Source organism: Chelonoidis abingdonii, chromosome 4 (genome assembly GCF_003597395.2).
Source record: "Chelonoidis abingdonii isolate Lonesome George chromosome 4, CheloAbing_2.0, whole genome shotgun sequence".
Taxonomy (NCBI): Eukaryota; Metazoa; Chordata; order Testudines; family Testudinidae; genus Chelonoidis; species Chelonoidis abingdonii.
The window spans coordinates 24,655,765-24,677,205 of NC_133772.1; the positions used below are offsets into that span (position 1 = coordinate 24,655,765).

Below are 21,441 nucleotides of genomic sequence, written 5' to 3' on the forward strand. Positions count from 1 at the left end.
TTTTGTCAAAGTTATCAATGGTAGGACCTGGATCCGGTATAACTCCTCCCCACCTATGCAGCTAATCCTCATTAAATACATCTTCCCATTCACTGTAACTGACTCATGGGACTCGTATCAGGCCCCGAGTGGAAACAGCTTAGAATCTTGTCCAAGGCCTTGCTGTGCGTGTAGAACACATGGACCAAATCAGCAGAGCCACTCAAACTTTCCAATGTCCATTTTATTCTTCATTCTATAAAAACGTATAAATGCAGAAATGTATTACAGGTTATTGACGATACTGATTATCAATCACCTTTGCATTGCTATGTGGGTTAATAGCAAAGCCCTTTACGTGTCAAAGTGATTACACTGAGTCTCCTCTGTAACTGGATGGAATTTGATCCAAACAAACACTTATATAAATTGTTAGTAGTATTGCCACTTTCTAAATTCTTGAGAGATAAAAGCCGAGAAAGTGTTTTCTCTCCCACTTAGTTATAAACGTCCTCCAATCAACAGCGTGTGTTCATCAGCCACAAAGCTATTGGGTGTTCTGCAAACGCTGTGTCCACTTAAATTGATGTCCGCACGCAAGGAAATTTTCTGTAATAGGAAAAAAAAACAAAAACCAACGTTGCAGAGCTCCACTATTTACTCTGTTCTTTCCCCAGAGTAGCTTCTATAGACAAGGCCAAGCACTTTGAAATGCATCTCACTCCAAAAACTACTTGCCTGCTAAGAAAGCAAAATATTAGTAACTCAAATAGCCCTGAGATACCCATGAGGAAATATGGCATTGTCCAAACTTCTCTCACGATTGTTCAGGGTGTGAAAGTCTTCACAGCTCAGGAAGGAGATAATTGGCTGATCTATGGGTGATGGCAGGTGCAGACAGAGGTTGCTTGAGATAGGGTGGCAAAAGAGTTTTCATTCTGATCCTGTTTTCAGTTACCAAGAGTTTTCTGCAACATTCCTCTGCTGTGCTATTTCCCATGTTATTCCCTGAGCTATGATAGGTCTGCAGCACTTACAGGATATGAAAGTAGTGAAAGCTAGTTCTGATCCCTCAGTAGATCATAGAATATCAGGGTTGGAAGGGACCTCAGGAGGTCATCTAGTCCAACCCCCTGCTTGCAGCAGGACCAATCCCCAGACAGATCTTTACCCCAGTTCCCTAAATGGCCCCCTCAAGGATTGAACTCACAACCTTGGGTTTAGCAGGCCAATGCTCAAACCACTGAGCTATCCCTCCCCAAGATATACCTTAGGGACACAGCACAAAGAAAATCTAGTAAGATAGGACCTTGCTGCTCTTTCAGGGTAGAATCTCAAAACAACCAGAAGAAAGGTGTATTGTTGAAACTAGGCTGGTGGGGCTGAGTTTACCAGCTCTGATATTTGATGAAGGATGTAAAGTTTATTTCATGAGTCTCAGGCTATAAAGCATTGGACACAAACTTCGCTTTACCTGAAAATCACGGATGTAGGTGAGGAAAAAGCTGAGGAAGGAGAAAGCCAGAGACCATTCTGAGATTGTGCTGATGATGTGAACTATGTAGCCCTGTATTGAAGAGAAAATATATCTGTGTAATGAGGCTGCTTTTTCAGTCTCCAGTGGTAGAAGGCTTATATTTCTGCATTTCAAAGGATGCTCTCCTTGATCTGTCAGGATTTTTCCATTATCTTTATCTAACGCTTTCATAAGAGAATGAAGTCAGCTGAATTTACCTGGTGTCTGGGAGGGAAAGGGTGAAGTAGTCTTTCCCCGGAAGGGTGCAGAGATGTCATGTGCAGATGGCTGACAAGTCATGGACCTTGTACACATTGCTTCTAATGTATATTGGGGGCTAGAGTGTTGCTTTACTACATAATGGCCTCTAAAGGTCAACAAACAAAGCACAGCTACATCCCATGTACCTTTACCTTGCCCACTTTTCTCTCTTCTTCCTTCTTTCATCTCTTGCTCCCTTCCTCTCTCCTCTTTCTCCATTCTTCCTATTACTCTCTCATACCCACTTCAGTAACCCACCAAACAGCAACAAACACACAGGCTTCATCTTCAATGCAAAATGCTACCATGTTAAAATGTGACCGTGAAGAGTCCTGTTGGCTGACAATTCTGATCATAACTTTTGTGGTGAACAAAGACAAGGTAGGTCATGTACAGCATAGTGGCTGCTAGTCATTAAACCTGTACCTGGCGGGCCAGGCCAGTTTGTTTACCTGCCATGTCCGAAGGTTTCATAGACTTAAGGTCAGAAGGGACCATTATGATCATCTAGTCTGACCTCCTGCATAATGCAGGACACCGAATCTCACCCACCCACTCCTGTAACAAACCCCTGACCTATGTCTGAGTTATTGAAGGTCTCAAATCATGGCTTAAAGACCTCAAGGTGCAGGGAATCCTCCAGCAAGTGACCCCCGTGCCCCATGCTGCAGAGAAAGTCGAATGTCTGAGAACAATTCTAAGGGGAAGGTGAATGCAGAGCTACGACACTGGGTTCGGCTGATTGTGACTCTTACTGGCCGCAGTTCGCCGTCCCAGGCCAATGGGGGCTGTGAGAAGCGGCGCAGGCCGAGGGATGTGCTGGCCGCCGCTTCCCGATGAACTTGCGGCCGTGGCAGATAAACAAACCAGCCTGGCCCACCAGGGTGCTTAGCCTGGTGAGCCGTGTGCCAAAGGTTGCTGATCCCTGAGTTAGAAAGTCTGCATTAGCCTTCACACATGGAACACTTTCCCCCCCCAATGCTAAATGCACACAACTTCCTTTATGGAACTGTCCTACCTTTTCCTCCCCACTCTCAAAATTTGACTTACTTTCTCCTGCGAGTTCCAGTGCAGCTTCTGAACTAGGTCAGTTCCATACAGGCCACTGTACAAAAGGACCGAAGAAACAAACACTAAAGAAACAAGGTAAGGAAGATGCAAGATGCTAAATGGCAAATTTGGAAAGAATGTTCAAGTTAAGGTCTAGACTAAGTTTCACCCTGTGGCCTGGTATCTGCATAAGTGGGATGGGAATCTGGGCTCTGAAATGCCAAGATAAGAAGCATTTACAATAATGAACAGTAACCTTGAGGTGAAACTGAAAGTTACTCTTTGCAACAAAAGCATAATTTCTTACCCCATAACTAGGGCCCTACCAAAAATTCATGATCCATTCTGGCTTAGTTAATTTCACGTTTTCAGATGTTTACATCTGAAATTTCATGGTGGTGTAACTGTGGGGGTCCTGACCCAAAAGGGGGTCGTGGGGCAGTTACAAATCTGTTGTAGGGGAGTCCCTGGATTGCCATCCTCACTTCTGTGCTGCCTTGAGAGCTGGGCTCTGAAGGCAGCAGCCTCGGAGCTTACGACAGCCAGAGGAGGCTCCAGGAGGTGGAGGTGAGTGTGATCTCCCCTATCCTGCTGGGAATACCTCAGCCAGAGGCTCCTAGCTGCTAGTCCAGGAGATTAATGCATGGGCCCAAAATATTAAATAGTGTAGGGCTCAGAACTAATCCCTGGAGGATGCCAGTTGATACACACCTGCTCAGTGATGATTCCCCATTTATAATTACATTTTGGGGCCCGTCAGCCAGTTTTTAATCTGTTGAATGTGAGCCATGTAGTTTCGTATCAAAATGTAGTGTACTACCCTGTCAACTCGAAGTACATTACAAACAACTTCAGCTCCTTTAAAACTCTTGAGTGCAAGTTAACCACACCAGATAATTTTTAAAATGTCTAGCTTTAGTAGCTGTTCTCTAACATCCTCCTTAATCAAAATTGGAATGGAGAGTATTTCACCGCCATATGATATGGCTTCCCCCCGCCCCCAATACAGAACAGGAATATATATTGAACACTTCTACCTTTTCAGTTTCTTTTTGACAGGTTAACCATGTCCAGCTAGTAATGGACCAATACCATTGTTAGGAACAAAGGGAATCCTACACTTAAGGATAATATTTTTAATGCTGCTGGCCATAGGATTACTCCTTTTTCTTCCCTTACCAATTTTCTACAATTCATAGTATTAATATAATTCAGAAGCGGTCAACTTGCCCTTTCTTCCATTTTGCAGGTGGGCGAGTTTTATTTTAAATAATTACTTTCACTTCCCATATATATACATACACACACACACACACACACACACACACTAGATTGGCTGGTGGGTTTTGGTGTTTTTTTTTTTTTAAAAACTAGTGTGGCCTTTTCTTTAGTGTGGCTCTTTAGGTATCTAGTAAAATGTTCTTTTATAGTTCCCAATTATTCATTATTTTTGGTTTAAATCCTTTGTCAGCTGATTTGCCTCATATTTTCAGCTTTGTGAAACTAACCCTTTTTAAAAGCCACATTTATATAGAATCCAGACCAGTATTCTATATTTGCCCCATAACAAGTGATCAAGTTGTGATTACTTGTACCTAAGCTACTGCTAATTTTTAGTTCTGTCATCAGTTCCTGTTTTTAGTTCTGTCATCTTGTGCATTCTGTACTAGTTTACATCTTGAAATGGATTTAAGGTGTATCCTAACCTAGAGCACACTCCCATACTCTAAATGCAAGATGACAAAAGCATGGTTAATGCTGGGTTTGCTTCTTTTTATTTAACTAATGCTCTCCAACTAAAAACACTGGTCTCTTTCATGCACTTCCCCTTCTCAGGCCTTAGTGCTTTGATACCACATTTCTTTGCCATCTTCAACTCTCTTAGAATGAAGAATCTACTTTGCAACCTTAGTAGATGGTGAACCATCCCTTCCGTCTGCCTTGAACTAGTGTAACAGATTAGCAGGATTAACTTTTCTTTCTGATGTTAGACAAAACCCATGAGACAATACGAGTAGAGAGCACAACGTAGATTATGTCTATAGACTAGCATGTATTCTATGGTCACATGTTATTTAGCACTGACAAGTCTTTAGAAGAGACCCTACACGTCTTTGCAGATTTTTCACAAACTTACTCTATTTTATGATCTAGCTTGTACTGCTAGTGTTACTTGTATTTCACAACAAAGGATACTGCTTGCTATGCTTGATCCACACCAGAGTAACACAATCACTCGGATCCAAAAAACTTTTGGCTGCATCGTATAGGAAAGAATCGTCTGAACCAGTATGTAAATGGCTCCTATTCCAAATGTTAGGCAGGCTCCAACTACGTGCATATAAAATAGAGTATATTTCTAGGTGGAAAGACAAATAATATAATATGTACATAAAATATACAGAACACAATTTAGCTTGTTGCTGTGCTGAAAGCTCCACTTTATCAAAGCTCAGACAACTCATTTCTGTAAAAGCTTGCCTGCAGCTGTCACCACCTCTAATTGTGATCTCCTCACATCTCTCAAGTTAAGCAGTGCTGGGACAGGGTCAGTACTTGGATGGGAGACCTTCAAAGGAAATCCACATATGGTTAGCAGTAATTCAGCAGCTGCCAACTCTGTCAGTACATGTTGTAATGGAGCAATTGGCTGCCGCAGGGCTAGCCTTTCAGATGAAACATAAAGCTAAGGTCTCTGCCACCTGCAATTATTAGAGTTCCTGTGACACTTTACTCAAGAGCAGAGATTTTAGTGAACTGGCCAGAACAGCAGGGCTTTTAGTTAGTTGCAATAATTAGGGCTATGTTAACAGTGAACGGACTTGAGCAAAATAACATGAACTTTTTATTTTTTAAAACAATCCTTGTTTTTAGTTATGGGAGGGGGTGGGGGGGTAGGAGTCATCACCATGGAAGAATAAAAGCTTTCACTAGCAACATACGACTTATAATACTGTTGTTGCTAAGCATAAGCCTCCTAAACAGCACATCATTTGACTTGGCAACACTCAGTGTTCTCAATTAAACTAGTTCGCCTGTCATCACTTCCCACCATTCAGACACCAAAAACTCAATGGTCAAGTCACAGATTCTCATCTAATAATGAAAAGATGACAATGTGACTCCTAGGATGGCTGTGTGAAATACAGCCTTAATGAGACTGGTCTGTAAATAACTGAACAGTACTAACAAAACTGAAGTGGAGGAATTACTGAGGAGGGTTTGAGGCAAGTAAAATGAGAACAGGCCCATCAGACAATGAAATAATGTTACGATGAGAATAGTACCAGTAACCTGCACATATAGAGAGTCTTCCATCTGAGGATCAAAATTTTTTTTTTTTTTTTTTTTAATAAAAAACTGATCCTTACATGACCGTTGTGGTAAGTATTCATATTTCCATTTTACAGATGAGTAAGCCAAGGCACAGAGTTCAAAGCCGACATTTTCAAAAAGGCCACTGATTTTTGGGTTCCCAACTTGAAACACTTTGGCCCTGACTTTGAGTTGTGCAGCACTTGCAGTTCCTAGTGATTAGAAATGGAGCTGCAGGTGTTCAGCACTTTTGTACATGATGCACAAAGTGTATCAAGCTGGCTACAGAAATGTCGAGTTGCCTGTAGTCTGTAACCACTCTTGCAAACTTAGCTGCATGCTACTTCTCCAAGGAAGCCTGTAATTTAATGACAAGAAAGCATCAAGGTCTTATCACAAGATGTATTCAGAGAAAACTGGGATCCAACACTGAAGCTGGATAAAGGAAGCCCTGCAATTATGCAGATGAGGGCAGGGATCAGATGGCCTATTAACCCCCTCGATCCTAAAACTGGAGGTGAAAGTAAGTCAGTACGGTCTGGTACGGCGTATTGGCAAGAGCCAGTACACAGCCAACCGTACTGGCAGGGGGCAGCTCCCCCAGGCTGGCAATTTAAAAGGGCCCTGGGCTCCCAACAGCAGCCAGAGCCCCTGGCCCTTTAAATCGTGACTGGAGCCCCAGGGCAGCAATGGCGATTTAAAGGGTCCGGGGATTTCAAGGCCCTGCCCCTTCTGTCTGAGGCCCCGCCCTGCTCAGACTCCAGCCCTGTGTACTGGTAAGTCTAAGTTTGTCATAAACAGATAGCTAAGGGTTAATGTTTCTTTCACCTGTAAAGTGTTAACAAAGGGAACCAAACACCTGACCAGAAGACCAATCAGGAAACAAGATTTTTAAAAGCTCACGGAGGGAATGTTTGGGTGCGTCCCCCTTTCTCTGTCTCTCGGCTATGAGAGGGATCTTTCTATCTTCAAGCTTCTAATCTTCAGTTTCTAAGTTGTGAGTACAAAGGTAGAAAAACAATAGGCTTATTGTTTTTTTTGTATTTACATGTGTGTAGTTGCTGGAATGTTTAAATTGTATTTCTTTTTGAGTAGGGCTGTTTATTCATACTTTTCTTTTAAGCAATTGATCTGGTACATTGTTATCTTGGATAACAGAGAACATTATGTTCCTTCTTTCTTTTATAAATACTTTCTTTTTTAAAACCTGTTGGATTTCTTTTCTAATGAGGCCTCTAGGGAGGAAAATCTCTGTGGCCAGGATTACGGCCCTCTCAGGAAGGGCTGGGAGGGGGAAAGGTAAATTGCCCTCTCTGTTTTGTAATTCAAGGAGTTTAAGTACAGTATCTCAGGATAACCACGGAGGGAAGCTGGGAGGGGAAAGTTAAAGAGAGAAGACAAGGGGAGGAGGGTTATTTCCCTTGTGGTAAGACTCAGGGCATCTGAGTCTTGGGGTCCCCAGGGAAAGGTTTGGGGAGACCAGAGTGAGCCAAGACACTGGAAATTTTTGCCTTGTGTCAGCGCTATAGATCCAAGCTGGTAATTAAGCTTGGAGGTTTCATGCAGGCACCCACATTTTGGACTCTGAGGTTCAGAATTAGGAATTATGCTTATGACAAAGTTACTTTCACCCCTGTCTAAAATCTAAGTTTATGAACACAACAGGATCACACTATACAGGCTAAAACCTAGTGGTTCTACTCTGAAAAGTGACTCTGTAAAAATGGAATCATGGGGTTCTATGTTTGTGTCTCAATTACTTCAGACTGAATTGGCTCGGTGTATTAGTCTTTCCTAACGGCCAGTTCTGCAAACTCAAACAAGCTGGAGTCTCTTGTACATCACCACCCATAATAAAAGGTTCTTCAGGTCAAAGCAGGTCCTCAGTGACACCAGTGCAACCCCACTAAATGCAACAGCATTGCACTGACTGGAATTTAGTAAACAATTTTTATGTAGGAGAAATAAATTTCCCCTTACTCCCTCTTAGGTATGTTCACTCTTCAGTTCTAACAGGGGTTGAGAACAATAAAGGCTTCGCATTAAAACCGGCAGTTGCTCCTTTGACTAAGAAAGGGTCACTTTTACTTATTTTAAAAGTAGAATAGAATCACACTTTAAGTGGAATACATACAATTTGTTACTGTTAAATTTTGAAGTAAGAGACACAACTATTATCAAAGAAACACAGGATTTTCCATAGACAATTAGACTGTTGGTCGACTCAGACAAGTTTTTTGTCTTTGGTCAGGGACCAGTTCCCGATGCTCAGAAGGAAGGAAGGAAAAAAAATGCACCTGGCTGACTCTGCATGATAGATTTCTCCCCACCCCACCACAGATCATCTTATGCCCTAAAACATGAGACTAGCTTCCCCTTATTTTAAGCTACGTAACTACAGATGAGATGAATTGTAATGAAATCATCCAGTCCCTTACAAAATCTGGTCTCGTATTTAACCAAAGGCCAATTCCCAAGGCTGACTCTGTATCTGTACTGTAGAAATCAGAATTTAAATTGCATGCTGCTATACTGCCATCCAGTGGTCAAATATGTTTTTCTATATTCCCAGTTGTGACAAAGGTCTGTCCTTGTCTTCATGGGTCCTGCATTTCCTGATGGATTTCACTAGCCTCATTAACCCTTCTCTCTCTAGGGAGCCATTCCCATCATAAGCCAGTAAGGGAGGTGAGGAGAAGCTATCCTCCCTTGCACAGTCTCTGTTGTCTTCCAGTCTCAGTGATTAATCAGGGGGGCAAAGGAGAGAAGCCCAGGCCCACCCTCTACTCTGGGCTCCAGCCCTGGGACCCTAATAGTATCAGCTATGGTAGCTGACCTTTTAGGAACAGGACACATACAATTCCCTGGGCTACTATCCCACAGCAGCACCCACTTGCTCAAGCTCCACTTCACCCTTACCTCAGGGCCTCCTTCCTTGTGCCTAATATAGCATATACAGCACAGTCTCTCCAACAGTGCAACTTCTCACAGCTCCTGACATGCACACCCACCTGCCTAACTGGGAGGTTTTTAAACTAGTTTCAGCCAGCCCCTGACTGGCTTCAGGTGTCCCAATCAACTTAGCATCCTCCCTGGCTTCTGGAAAGCTCTTAACTGGCCCCAGGTGTCTTAACTGACCTGGAGCAGCTGTCATTTACTTATCCTGGTCCCAGGGATTTGTTTAACCTGGGGCTATCTATCTCCCACTACTTTTCTATAGCCATCTGGCCTTGCCCTATCATACAATGTAGAGATCAAGACTTGGCAGAAGCAGAGAAGTTTTCTTTGGGCTTGTCTGCATGGGGAAAATTGAGCTGAATCGCTATAGCACAATAATTATTCAATTACTCTGCTATAGCTATGCCTGTCAATTACTCCTTGCAGACAAGCTTTCGGCCTCTCACATGCACCCATCTGGGCAGAGTTCTACGGGACGGGATCCACTGACACCTCAATAGTTTCTGCATCGACCATATCTGGGGTTCTCTGCTTGGTGTCCTCCTCTGCTCTGGAACCCTTTTGCTCGCCCTTCGATCTTACTCCACTTTCTGCCCCCTCTTGATTTATCCTCCACAATTAGTGGAATATAATTTCTTTTTTGGCTCCTTCTTTTTTCTGTGGGATCCTTCTCGTTAGCACTGAGAGTCAAATATGCTAATAAGCATAGCTGCCAAGTTCTGGTTTGTACCATGTGCCATTTTATGTATAGCATTTAATTAACTAACTTGCATATAACCCTAAATTTAGGCCTAGTCAAACACACCATCCCTTGATCATTGGTGGGGTTAGGACATGGAACTGAATAAAACTTGGCATCTCTAGCCAGGGTAAGTGAGTGGCCACAGGGAGGGAGGAGGAGCTAGATGGGTGCCTGCTGGGAGGTCAGGAAGTGCTGGGCCTGTGGAAGGATAGGAAGTGTTAAAGCTCTCGGGGGCAGCTGAGGACATTGGGTGTTGGGGCTCCCAGTGGGCAAGGGCTATGTGCTATAGAGCATGTGGTACAACTGGATTTGAGGGAAGAGAGTAGGCTGGAGCCTGAGGCCAGTATCAAGCTCCTCACCTTGTGTTTCTGTTCCCACCAAATGTTCTAGCCACTTCCTGGCTTCTCATTTCTGGCCCTAATCCATCAGGGGAAGGCACCTGGATCCTTGTTAAGCAGGCTCCCCAGCAGCCAAAAGGTTGCATAACTGCAGATAAATGCCAGCATCCTTTTGGCAGATCAGCTGGATGCATGAGACTCCAACTGAGATGTGGATATGCATAACATGGCTACCAAATGCATGACTGTTGCCATCAGATGGGTGACACCTGGAAGCCCTGCATATGGCATTTCTTGCTGGTTTGAATATTTAAAAGGTTATCAATTTGAGAGAAGGAAAACTCTGAAAAGAAAGATAATATTGTAGAGAAAAATAGACATTTGAGAGACAGGAGAAGGACAGAGTTTACTAGGGCTTGTAATTCTTCCAAAAATGTCTGTCTGTTTTGAAAGAAAACATACATAAAGGACCTGCTTTTCAGAGGTGGTGAGCCCCCACAGCTATAACTTAAGTCAGTGGGGGCTCAGCACCTCTGAAATCTGGTCCAAAATACTGAATTGTCCTTCCAGTTTAACATCCAGAAGACTGCAGACAGAACACAAACCTGGAAGTTGGCAATAATGCAAAGTCCAAAGCAGCTTATTATTCCAAGTGTAAAGCCAGCCTTATTTAATCTGGCGATCTTGGGTTCTCCTGGACTCAGAGCATAAACTTGTTTATAGCGAACATACACAGTAGCAATACCTGTGAAGGAACAACCCAAATGCAGTGAGGCTTGAGTAAACAAGGAGACTATTCTTGTCAACTGTAAGGTGATAAGAGACAGAGGTCACTTATTTAAAAGGCAAAAACTACATTAAGGTCTGGTCTACACTAATGATGGAAGTCAGTCTAAGTTAACACGAGTTAAGTTACGTAAATCATGTAAGTTAAGTCGACGTAGTTTAGCTCAATTTACAGCAGTATCTACACTGCGCTATGTTGATGGGAGATACTCTCCTGTTGACATAGCCTCCACTTCTCGAGGAGGTGGAGTACTGAAGTCAACAGGAGAGCGCTCTGCCATCAACTTATCATGTCTTCACCAGACCCAGTAAATCGCAGTTGCTGCATCGATTGCAGCAGCGCCGATTTAGCCACTAGTGAAGACAAGCCCTAAGAGAGCAAAGTGAGGAACTCAAGTCAGGAAATAAAGTGAAGTGACAGAAATGCAATTACCTTCTTGTCAAGGCATGTAGTGTTTGTGATCCCAGATTAGATTAAACTGATTTTTAAAGACACAGGAGAGTCCACTTCCCCCATGATGTCACTACTGGGCACAGTTAAGGTTATTGACTTGTCCTAGATGTGCATTTTCATAGCTTAACATGTCTTGATTTCTTTTAAGCTTAACCTTAACTATGAGTTTCCTGGACTAATAAATGCTTGGTTTGGGGATAATTATAACAATCCTATAATGCATTTCACTCTAAATAACTGATCTGTACTCTCAGCCTCACTCTCTTAATGTAGCTTTTGTCTGGGAATTATGGGTAAATTAGTAATAATGAAAATAAGTAACTTAGCATTCCTGTTTAATAATTTGTATTCCAGAAGTGTTTACAATGTGCTAGAGGTCATTGTATCTACTTACCTAAGAAAGTGGAAATATTTAACATAATCCCAAACAAGCATCTTTCAGGAGCTATTGTCCCTGTGTCACTGTAAGAAAAACAGTATATAAAACATGGTTCTCCATCATGTACTGTAAATTTCCACCCACGAAATGCATCTTTATAAGAGGAGGGAAGGAAAGGAGAAATAGGGTCATGAAGCATTCAAAGCAGTTTCACCTATTTTGTTGTACACTACTTAAGCAATTTACTGTGCTAGTTTCTAGGGCTGCAGAAGCCAACATGACTGCCTGTTTGTTATGGGCACAATGTTTTTAGAACAGGAACAATATGTACAATCCAACATAGCTATCCTGTTTATGTTAATTCTCCATAAAAAGTTAAAAGACAGTTTAGGCTGTAAAATGAAGCACTCTAAACTCTGAAAAGGCCAAAATTAAGGTTCCAATGGGACACACAGATTACAATATAGGTTTTAATTATGCATTTTTAAAGTACAGTTTCATCATTTAGTGTGCAGGCTGGACTGTATACAGTGAATGTGGGAGCTGTTCATTATTTTTTTTATCTTTAACTGTTCAACATGTGGTCTCATATGTTATTCCCTGCACACAATCAAACATCTGCCTGATTCACTATAAACAAAGCAGACTTGCAGAGTTACATTTTTACACCTGTAAATGAGGGTCAAGATATTCAAAAGTGGCTAATAGGTTGGGAGCCCTCAATTTTTGGGTGCCCAACTTGAAATACTTTAACGGGGCCTGACTTTCTAAAGCAGGTGCTCAGCACTTTCTGAAAAAAGGGCCCCTTTAAAGTGTCTCAAATTTGGCTCTCAAAATCTCTGGAAAATCTTGCCTGACATTTCTGTATCTCCATTACACCACAGTGAAACTGAGTAAATCTATCAGGAGATCAAAAAGGCAGCAGTACTAATCATAAGAAAGGCAAAGACTGGGCATCAAGCCTCCAGGCAGGCTGGTCTCTCAAACTCTAAGGGTGAAGCTGCCATACCCACATAAGTAAGAAGTAATGTTAGAAAGGAGAGTTTTAAAGAGATTAAATAATTAGTGAAAAGTTCTCACTGTTAATTTAATTTGTAAAGACCAGTGCAAAGGCCAGCATGAGGCTTTGGACCTGTTTAAATCCCTTTAAACCCTATTCTGAGGACCAAAGTAGGAATTCAGTGGCACACAGGCTTGGGGCTGGCTGTCCGCATGGAGTGAATCTCATCTTATGTGACTAACAATGTTTTAATATTCTTAACAGCAGCTAAAAATTGTGTGTGTGTGTTTTTTGTTTTTTTTTAAATCCGGAATCAGAAGTGAAATCCTGGCCTAAGTGAGAGTAAACCATATGACACAGAAGGGCAATAAACTAAGAATATGAGAGATTAGATATAAATATACATTCTGGAATTCATGGAAAGCTAATTCTCCCTAGGTTTCATGCTGGATAGTTTTTGTTTTGTTTTGTTTTGTTTTGAAATTTGCACAAAGCATGATACCTTTTCTGACAAGGGCAGTTACAACTCATCTCTAGCAGCTCAATAGTCAATGGATCAAGTTGTGAAAGCTGCCAGTCCTTTCACCAAATGGAGGAGAAATTAGAGAGGGAAGATGATGGTAGGTCCAGCCATCTGAAGGAGGACAGCAGCAGAGGCACATGCAGACCTTCCCTTAGTACTTCCAGAGAGATGTTAAATTCTGTGACTGTGCTTGGTTAGTAGAACTAAAAACTACCCACGGCTGTCTATGACACTGCACCAGCAACTGATTTTAGTTAAAAAAACATGTTAAAACCAAAGAGGAAAATATCCACGTTTCAAATGATAAAGGCATATTGTCACAGAACACAGGTTTCCAATCTCAAGATTGCATATGTAACCACCCTGCCCTTCCCATATGGCTAGAAAGGAGGGATGAGTCTAAGTACAGAAAAGGCCAAGAATTGACCTCATAGAACAAGAACTCTGGATTCAGATACTTATTCTATGGCTCTGTGCCTCCAGTTATCCAAAATCTCTAGTGATCACTAAAATACCCTATGATATTGTAATGACATTAACACAGGTCATGAAAACCTTAAAATGTAAATGTTTGTGTTTGTCCAAAAAATTAAACTAAATTAAATTAACAAGACAAGTATTGATGTTTGTTTTTTTAAAAAAATCTTCTTAGTTTAATGTTAGAACTGCTAATCCCAAAATTATATATTTTAAACTACAATTTTTTTAAATGTTAGGGGAAACAACTGCACAAAAAGGAAAGGCCAGTTCTGGCATGAATACTGTGGTATAGTTAACAGTGCAACAGTTAGAGTTTTACTGACCTGATGTAGGGCACCAAAGGGTCGATATGACGTAGAAGGACTGCGGTAATATATGAAAATATGAAAGAAGCGGCCGACCAAACAACCAAAGCCGAAGGCAAGAAACAGAGGCCTTGCTGAAACCACCACATTGCAGCACTGTTTCACAAGTCCAAACGCTGTGAAGAATCAAATATGCAAAAGATCTTTGGTTTCGTCTCAGTGTTTTTCTCTTCTTGAAGCCAAAGAGTGAATTGTGCTTAACATGCAGTCTCCATGCACATCCTGTTATAAACAGCCATAGTAAGAGAAGACAAATTGGATTTAGTATCACTGTCATTGAAAGCACAAAAGGAAGCTTTCAGGAAGTCACTGCTCTTTCAACCCAGAAGTAACTTTAAAGTGAAAAGCAGAAACTTCTTTTGGAAACTTTCATACTGCAACTCACAGAAGAAAGTTAGAGAAGAAACTCACAGATGTCATTTTACTGCCTTAACATTTGTCTGCTTCCACAGCTGTGTCAGGAGAGCCACTGTGCTGTGATTCTTTCTTTTCAATTCTATTTGTGCATAAAACCTCTCCAAGGTTAAACCCCAGGGATCAGCGAGGATATGAGAGAAGTGAGTACAGAATATGCCTCAGTGACAGTTTTACCAACAAGGAAATTAAAGGTTCTACAACTGCCACTAACAACAAACTAGGCATATTTACAAAGTGACCTGACAACACGGAAATATTAGTAACTCTTGCACTTATCGAGCACCTTCCATCTGAGGCTCTCAAGACACTTTACCACCTCACACTTAAGTCAGTAAATATGTTCATAGATTTCTTTTGGCAAGAGCCGGCTGCTGCCAGCCAGGACCTCCAGAGAGAACCACCACCTAATCCAGCTGCAGAGAAAGTTCCACTTAAACACCTAGTTAGTTAAGTGCATCACGCTGCGTTTATACACCAATCCAGTTTTGAAAATCCAAGCCTCAGAGCAAGATTACCCTTCATACAGAGCTAGATGCACAGGTCCAGTGTGCAGCTGTGTCACCCCCACAAGAGCACAGGAAAGGAATTGTAATTCCTCCCTTGCTGCTGGGGGGAGGGGAAGACAGTAGTTTACTACCGGCTCCAATCGGGAAGCTAAGAATAGAGCCCAGTTCTGCAAAAACATGGTCTCGTGCTTTAACCACAAGGCCAGTCTTACATTCAAGAAACAACGGTCACAGAAACTGGTTAAGCCTAGTAGATGTAAGGGTCCAAAGAGATGAAAGATTGGAGACTGTGAACAGAGCAAGGGACAGGGCAAAAAAGACAAGGCGAAGTGAGCAATGTGGAGAGAGAGTGGTGATCAGAGAGAGTCAAAGACAGAACCCTCAGAAAAGAGCAGAGCCAGATGATGAATAAGGCAGTGTGGAGTCAGTCCAGAGCTGGATCGGAAATACAGCATTGAAACTAACCAAAATGAGGGTGGTCAGCTGCACTGACAGGAATAGAGAGAGCCAGACATCAAAGTACAGGAAGAGAGACTGAGGGAGCCAGAGTGGTAGAGGATCCTATGGATGGGGAGGGAGAGACTAGATAGAAAGGAACAGATTGTATGGGAAGAGAGAATCTGAAAGTGATGAGGAGACTCCTCCTCTCCAGCCAGTGGATGGGGAAATGAGAGAAGGAGAAACTAGATTCCAAGAAGAGAGCAGAAGCCGAGTCAAAGAGAGAGAGATGGGTCTCAGACTGAGGAAGTGGGAGATAAAGTGTGAGGTCTCATCCCTGAATTATCTCTGAGCTTACTTGAGTGTAATGAGTGATCAGTTACTTACAGGGTTCAGCCAATCCACAAGCGAGATCCTGCCAGGTGATCCCAAGGCAGGTACATAGGTTCCTGGGAAGCAGCCTCTCTAGTCTGCTCAATGTCACTACTTGGCTCGGAACATTGCCCTTACTGCTGCTCCTGCTCTAGCGTGTACCTGTGACTGTTTCCCACCTAGCCTGCCCTGGTTCCAGCCTGCATCTGCTCCTACCTCAGCCGTGAACTCTGACAAAGATAACAGATTGACAGGAAGTGTAGTAGGAGGAGGAAAGAGATCAGGGGCGGCAGGCAAAGAGTCCAAAGGGCAAGCATAAAGCCAGGAGACAGAGCAGGAATAGGAGAGGAAGGATATGAAGAGAAGAAAAGATATATGGTCCAGAGCTGACAACCTTCTCCATGTCCTAGAGGGCTGGATAATTTAGTTATCCAGATTACCCTTCTGTTATGAACTGATCCAACCCCTATGAGACAGGCCAGACACGCATCTTCATCTTACCCACTCTTTGCATACTTCCCTGAAACCTCAGAGTATCCCATGTCCCTCAGTGGTGTCTTCATTCTGCCCTTTCTCGACGGAGGGGTGTAGGATTTGTGTGGAGGCCATGCTTGACAGCACATGGCTGCCAGTATCCCTCCATCAACGCTTCCCTGAGGTTGGTCACTAATTTAAGTTCTCTTGGTCCTCTGCCCACTCAGTCTGGGTCTTACATGCTACACCAGCACCAATCCTCTGTCCACCACTTGCTGATAAATTTGGGGACCCCTTCAAGTATGGGGTGTAGATTCTAAGCATAATAGCCAGTTGCCATTAATCAGGCTCTGGAATCTTCTTGACATGTGACAGAAACCTACTTTATACTGGATAAAACCTGAAGAAGGGGTGTGGGTTACATCATACAACAAAAAGGCAGATGTATTTTGCTATGATGCATGATAGTCTCTAGCATGGAGGTGGAAGGGGATACAGAGGCAGAATTAAGGTTTGGTGGGAATCTGAAGTGCACAAATGCATATGTACTAACTTTCTGCCCCTTAATATTTCATTTTCAAGCTATTAATGAAATAACAATAGCACTTTCGTGAACTTCCATTATAGGATTTAAGACTTTTGACAGAAAAGAGCAACACTCCGATGCAGAAACTACAGAACCCTAACCACCAAAAAAGAAAATCAACCTTCTGTTGGTGGCATCTGCCTCAGATGATGAAAATGAACGTGCGTCAGTCCGCACCGCTTTGGATCATTATCGAACAGAACCTGTCATCAGCATGGAAACGTCCTCTGGACAGTTAGGTTAGGTTTAAAAACCTATAAAAACCAAACAGGTAAAAACAATTCAACCTTTGTAAGTTCAACTTTCACAATTAAGAGATTGCGCTACAGTACTTGTATGAGGTGTACTGAAAAACACCATTTCTTTCATCTTTTTACAGTGCAAATATTTGTACTAAAAATAATCATATAAAATGAACTTTACCTTGTATTCTGATTTGTAACTAAAATCAATATATTTGAAAATGTAGAAAACATTCAAAAATATTTAAATAAATGGTATTCTGTTATTAAGTGTGATTAAAACTGTGATTAATTGTGATTTTTTTTTTAATCTCGCAATTAATTGTGATTAATTTTTTTAATAATTTGACAGCCCTAATTGGAGTGTTAGCAGACTCCATAAAGAAAAGTGTTAATATAACAAGATGTCAGATAAGTGTTTTAGGCTTATAGATTTTTAAGGCCAGAAGGGACCATTAATCGTCCAGTATGACCCCATGCATCACACAAGCTATAGAATTTCACAGTACACCTCTATCCTGATATAACCCGGTCCTCGGGAGACAAAAAATCTCACCACATTGTAGGTGAGACCGCGTTATATCAAACTTGCTTTGACTCCCTGTTCCTTGTTCCCAGACCGCCCCCTCCAGAGACCTCCATCCCTAATCACCTCCAGGACTCTGACCCCCACCCAATGCCCCTGTTCCCTGGCTGCTCCGACCCCATTCCTCCCACCCTGACAGGCACTCACCGGCAGCAGCAGGAAGCGGAGCAGCCTGGCCCCCATCTGCTCCACTCCACCAGCTCCCAGCTGCAGCACTCTGCTTCCTGCCGTCGGTAAGGGCGGGGAGGTTGGGGAAAAGATGCCCACCGCACTCACCTGTGGCAGGAAGCAGAGCGATGCGGCCCCAGCCTGCTCCGCTTTCCTTGCCCCGGCCCCACCCATGTCGCTGGGGGGCAGCTGGGGAAAGGTCCTGCACGCACCTGCGGTGGGAAGTGGAGCGCCACAGCTAGGAGCTGGCGGAGTGGAGCTGACTGGGGCTGGGCTGCTCCAGGCCCCCCGCTAATCCCCTGGGCCACTCTGGGACTGTGGGGCCCCAAAAGTGCCCTCCCACAGCTCTTGTCCCCCCAGACCCTGGGAAGGGGGGGAGCCCCTGATCACCCCCTAGACCCTCTGCCCCTAATCGAACCCCTCGGCCCCGGCCTGGCCCTGCACCCTTAACATGCTGCTCAGAGCAGCATATCAGAGCTTTACCACATTGTATGTGAACCTGCATTATATCGGGTTGTGTTATATCGGGGTAGAGGTGTAATTCAATGCTACCAACTGTTCTGATTTTATTGAGGATTTTCTTAAAACTGCTCCTGCAAAACTCATGTGAATACACCAGAATCTCAGGTTTCATTTTTTAAAATTAATTGTCTGCCTTTGTGGAAAAAACCTTGAAAACAAGAGCTTTAAAGACTCAAATAGCAAAAATAAGAAGAACCCAAGATCCACTATTTAAAAAAGTCTTTTTGGCTTTACAGTCACAACTCAACATGTTTAAGTGTTGTACTTGCTTGGTTAGAAATATAGTGATAACTTTCAAATCAATGGTAAATAAGCAATCTCTACACACATGTTCTTATGAGAAATTAAAGAAAGTTGTTAAGTAAAATTTGAGCTTTATTAAGATAGTTTGAGCGTACCAAAAATGCTAATGCACACATCCACATAAAAGATAAGTCAGAAATAAGATTATACAACCTTGTTTGAGAAAAAGCTTGTGAGATACAATGCTGAACTCCTGTTCAGAAATGTAACTGTCTCCAAAGGAAAAGAATCCTGTTAAATGTAAGGTACTTCAATTTAGTTACCAACCTTAGCGAGCAGAGAATTTGTCATAAAAAGTTAGTTATCATATACTGGACTATTACAGCAACTAAATTAGTAGAAGTATACAAGAAATGATAAACATACAAAATTCTGTAGCTCTAGCTAAAGATATAGAAAAAAATATCGTGTATTGTAGTATCTGAGAAACATGACGATGTAATCAACTATATCACAGTGCAATACTCATAAGGAGGCACTGAACATGCAGCCTTAACTTTAGAATTTCCTGCCTTTGAGTGCTTAACTGTGCAACATCAGTTTGACTAATGTATTTATTTAATCTATACATAAGGTCACTATAATATTAAGATGCAGCACAAGGTCAGACTTTCTGAACAATGGTAAGGATGTACTTGAAAGCATATAGGAGACACTCCATATAATTGTGCTTTTGTGAACATCCAATGCCAGGATTTTGTGTACAAAATTCATTCACACTAGCAACTTCTTGTGCTTAGAAAAGCCTTCTATATTTTGTCCACGAAGCACCCCTTCTCAATTCTTTCATATTTCTCTTTAAAACTCACTTCTAAGAATTCTTCTACTCTCCTCATAGCCAATCTCTTCATGCTCCCTCACCTAGACAGCTGCCCTGTGTCCTGCCTCTTTTTATTTTTTCTAATTGTCTAATTAAGGACTGTATGGTGCAGTTGGAGCTACCTGGGCAGATGCCTGTGCACAGGTAGGCCTTGCACAGTGTAAGCAGAGAAGGGAGTGTGTCTTCACTTTATCTGTAAAGTGTGGTGTACATTTATGGTATTGTATAAATCAGCAGTCCCCAATGCAGTGCCCGTGGGTGCCACGTCCTGGCTGGCGGTCGAGCATCCGCCAAAATGCTGCTGAAATTCGTCATCAAAGAGGCATTGCAGCCGAATTGCTGCTGAAATTCGGTGACATTTCGGCGGATGCTTAACCACTGCCACGGTCCTTTCGCTGGCACCTGCCAGACAAAAAGGTTGGGGACCGCTGGTATAAATGATTAACAATTTACTCTATGAAGATGTCCTATGGCCTACGTCTATGTAAAGAACTATGTAAACAAATACTTAAACTCCCTTGCTACGTCATAAAAATCCTCCTTTGCCAACTGGTCTAGATAGAGACAAATGTAGGTGTCTTTTTTCCTGATGTATTTAAGTATTCTTAAATAGTTATCTCAATCTCTGGCTCTTTATATCCATTTTCTTTTTGAGTTTTTTTTTTAGACTTCTGTTGGATAGAATATTAAAGCACTTAATTACCTATAATTACACTTGATAAATAATGCAAGAGGAAGAGAGAAATGATCAGGACTAGGCAAGGGCTAGTAAAGATGATTTTAAATGAAATCTGAAAAAAAGACAGAACTGGAGAGGAAAAAACTTCCACAGCTGCAGGGGTAAAACTGTCCGGTGAAGGGGGCAGAGATGAGGTGGGAGGGGGGGAAATCAATAGGCTGGAGCAAGTCAATGAAGAGCTTAAAAACCTGAAAACTCCTTTGAGGATAGGTGTGACGTGGTTTTGTTTCTTTGAACGTGTGCGGTGTGCAGGAATATTCTGCACATGATTAAGTAGAGAGATCTAGGACTTTATGAAGCTATGGAAAAGGGATTTTGTAATAATAAAGATGATAGGCTGTCAAGGCATGGATGAGTTAGAGTTAAAATTTTTGCTCAGGTGGCCTGTATTGCAGAGTAAGCAGAAATCCCAACAGCAACTGTGAAAGAAGGAAAATTCTGAGCTAAGGATGATGTCCAGGAGCACAGGAGTTAAATACAGTGTAACCCTCTCAGGAATGAGCTGTATCTGAGATAAGTATTTCCATCCCTGAGACACTGTGTTGAAGCAAGCAGGAGCACAGGTGCACATTACTTTGTCAAGACAAGCACAAGGAATGGGAGGAGTCATTAAATGTGTCAAAAGGGTTCATTTGAATATTGTATTGTCTCAGGGCAAAAGCTAAAGGTAAAGCTAAGGTGACTAAAAAGGAGGAGGCAAGTTGGAAAGCCCAGAGAAACAAGGAGGTACACACCACAAAGTAAGAGCATTGATGCACAGAAAGAACCCTCTGGCAGTTAGTCTGATCTGAGCCAGGCTGAAGGGAAGATTTTAAAAAGGGGTTGGGCAGTGGTGGAGCTTTAGAAAGGAAATTCCAAAGGAAAAAGCATCAGTTAAGTAAGCAGGAAGGGTGAGGAGAGATGGAAGGGGTTGGATAACACCAGAACCGAGAGAATCAGCCAGGAAGGGTAACAGGAGATGTGAAGAGCATCATTGGGACGGGACAGGGCAGGAAGAGGGGGTGGGGAGCTGGATCAGGACAATGGGAGATGTAAAGGGATGAGTTAGTACAGCAGGTCAGTGGCAGGAGGGGGTGGGGGGCTAGGGAGGTGTGAGGGGAAGACAGGGGTCAGGACAGGGGG

General features: G+C 42.5%; 1 protein-coding gene across 9 annotated transcripts in view; it reads right to left on the reverse strand.

The window, feature by feature from the left end:
* Nucleotides 1-205: 205 nt before the first annotated feature.
* Nucleotides 206-21,441, reverse strand: part of DRAM2 (DNA damage regulated autophagy modulator 2) — a 25,577-nt gene continuing 4,341 nt past the window's right edge. The window contains exons 2-10 of one of the 9 annotated variants that reach the window (XM_032801602.1): nucleotides 18,914-18,991; nucleotides 17,061-17,193; nucleotides 14,105-14,368; nucleotides 11,794-11,861; nucleotides 10,765-10,904; nucleotides 5,003-5,165; nucleotides 2,807-2,889; nucleotides 1,454-1,546; nucleotides 206-588 (exon numbers count right to left, since the gene is read on the reverse strand). In XM_032801602.1, the coding sequence (XP_032657493.1) occupies nucleotides 481-588; nucleotides 1,454-1,546; nucleotides 2,807-2,889; nucleotides 5,003-5,165; nucleotides 10,765-10,904; nucleotides 11,794-11,861; nucleotides 14,105-14,235 (786 nt within the window). In that variant the 5' untranslated portion in view covers nucleotides 14,236-14,368; nucleotides 17,061-17,193; nucleotides 18,914-18,991 and the 3' untranslated portion in view covers nucleotides 206-480. Of the gene's footprint in view, nucleotides 589-1,453; nucleotides 1,547-2,806; nucleotides 2,890-5,002; nucleotides 5,166-10,764; nucleotides 10,966-11,793; nucleotides 11,862-14,104; nucleotides 14,369-14,557; nucleotides 14,698-17,060; nucleotides 17,194-18,913; nucleotides 18,992-21,441 lie in introns of those variants that run through there. The other 8 variants (XM_032801601.2, XM_075064968.1, XM_032801604.2 and 5 more) reach the window with 8 other exon arrangements.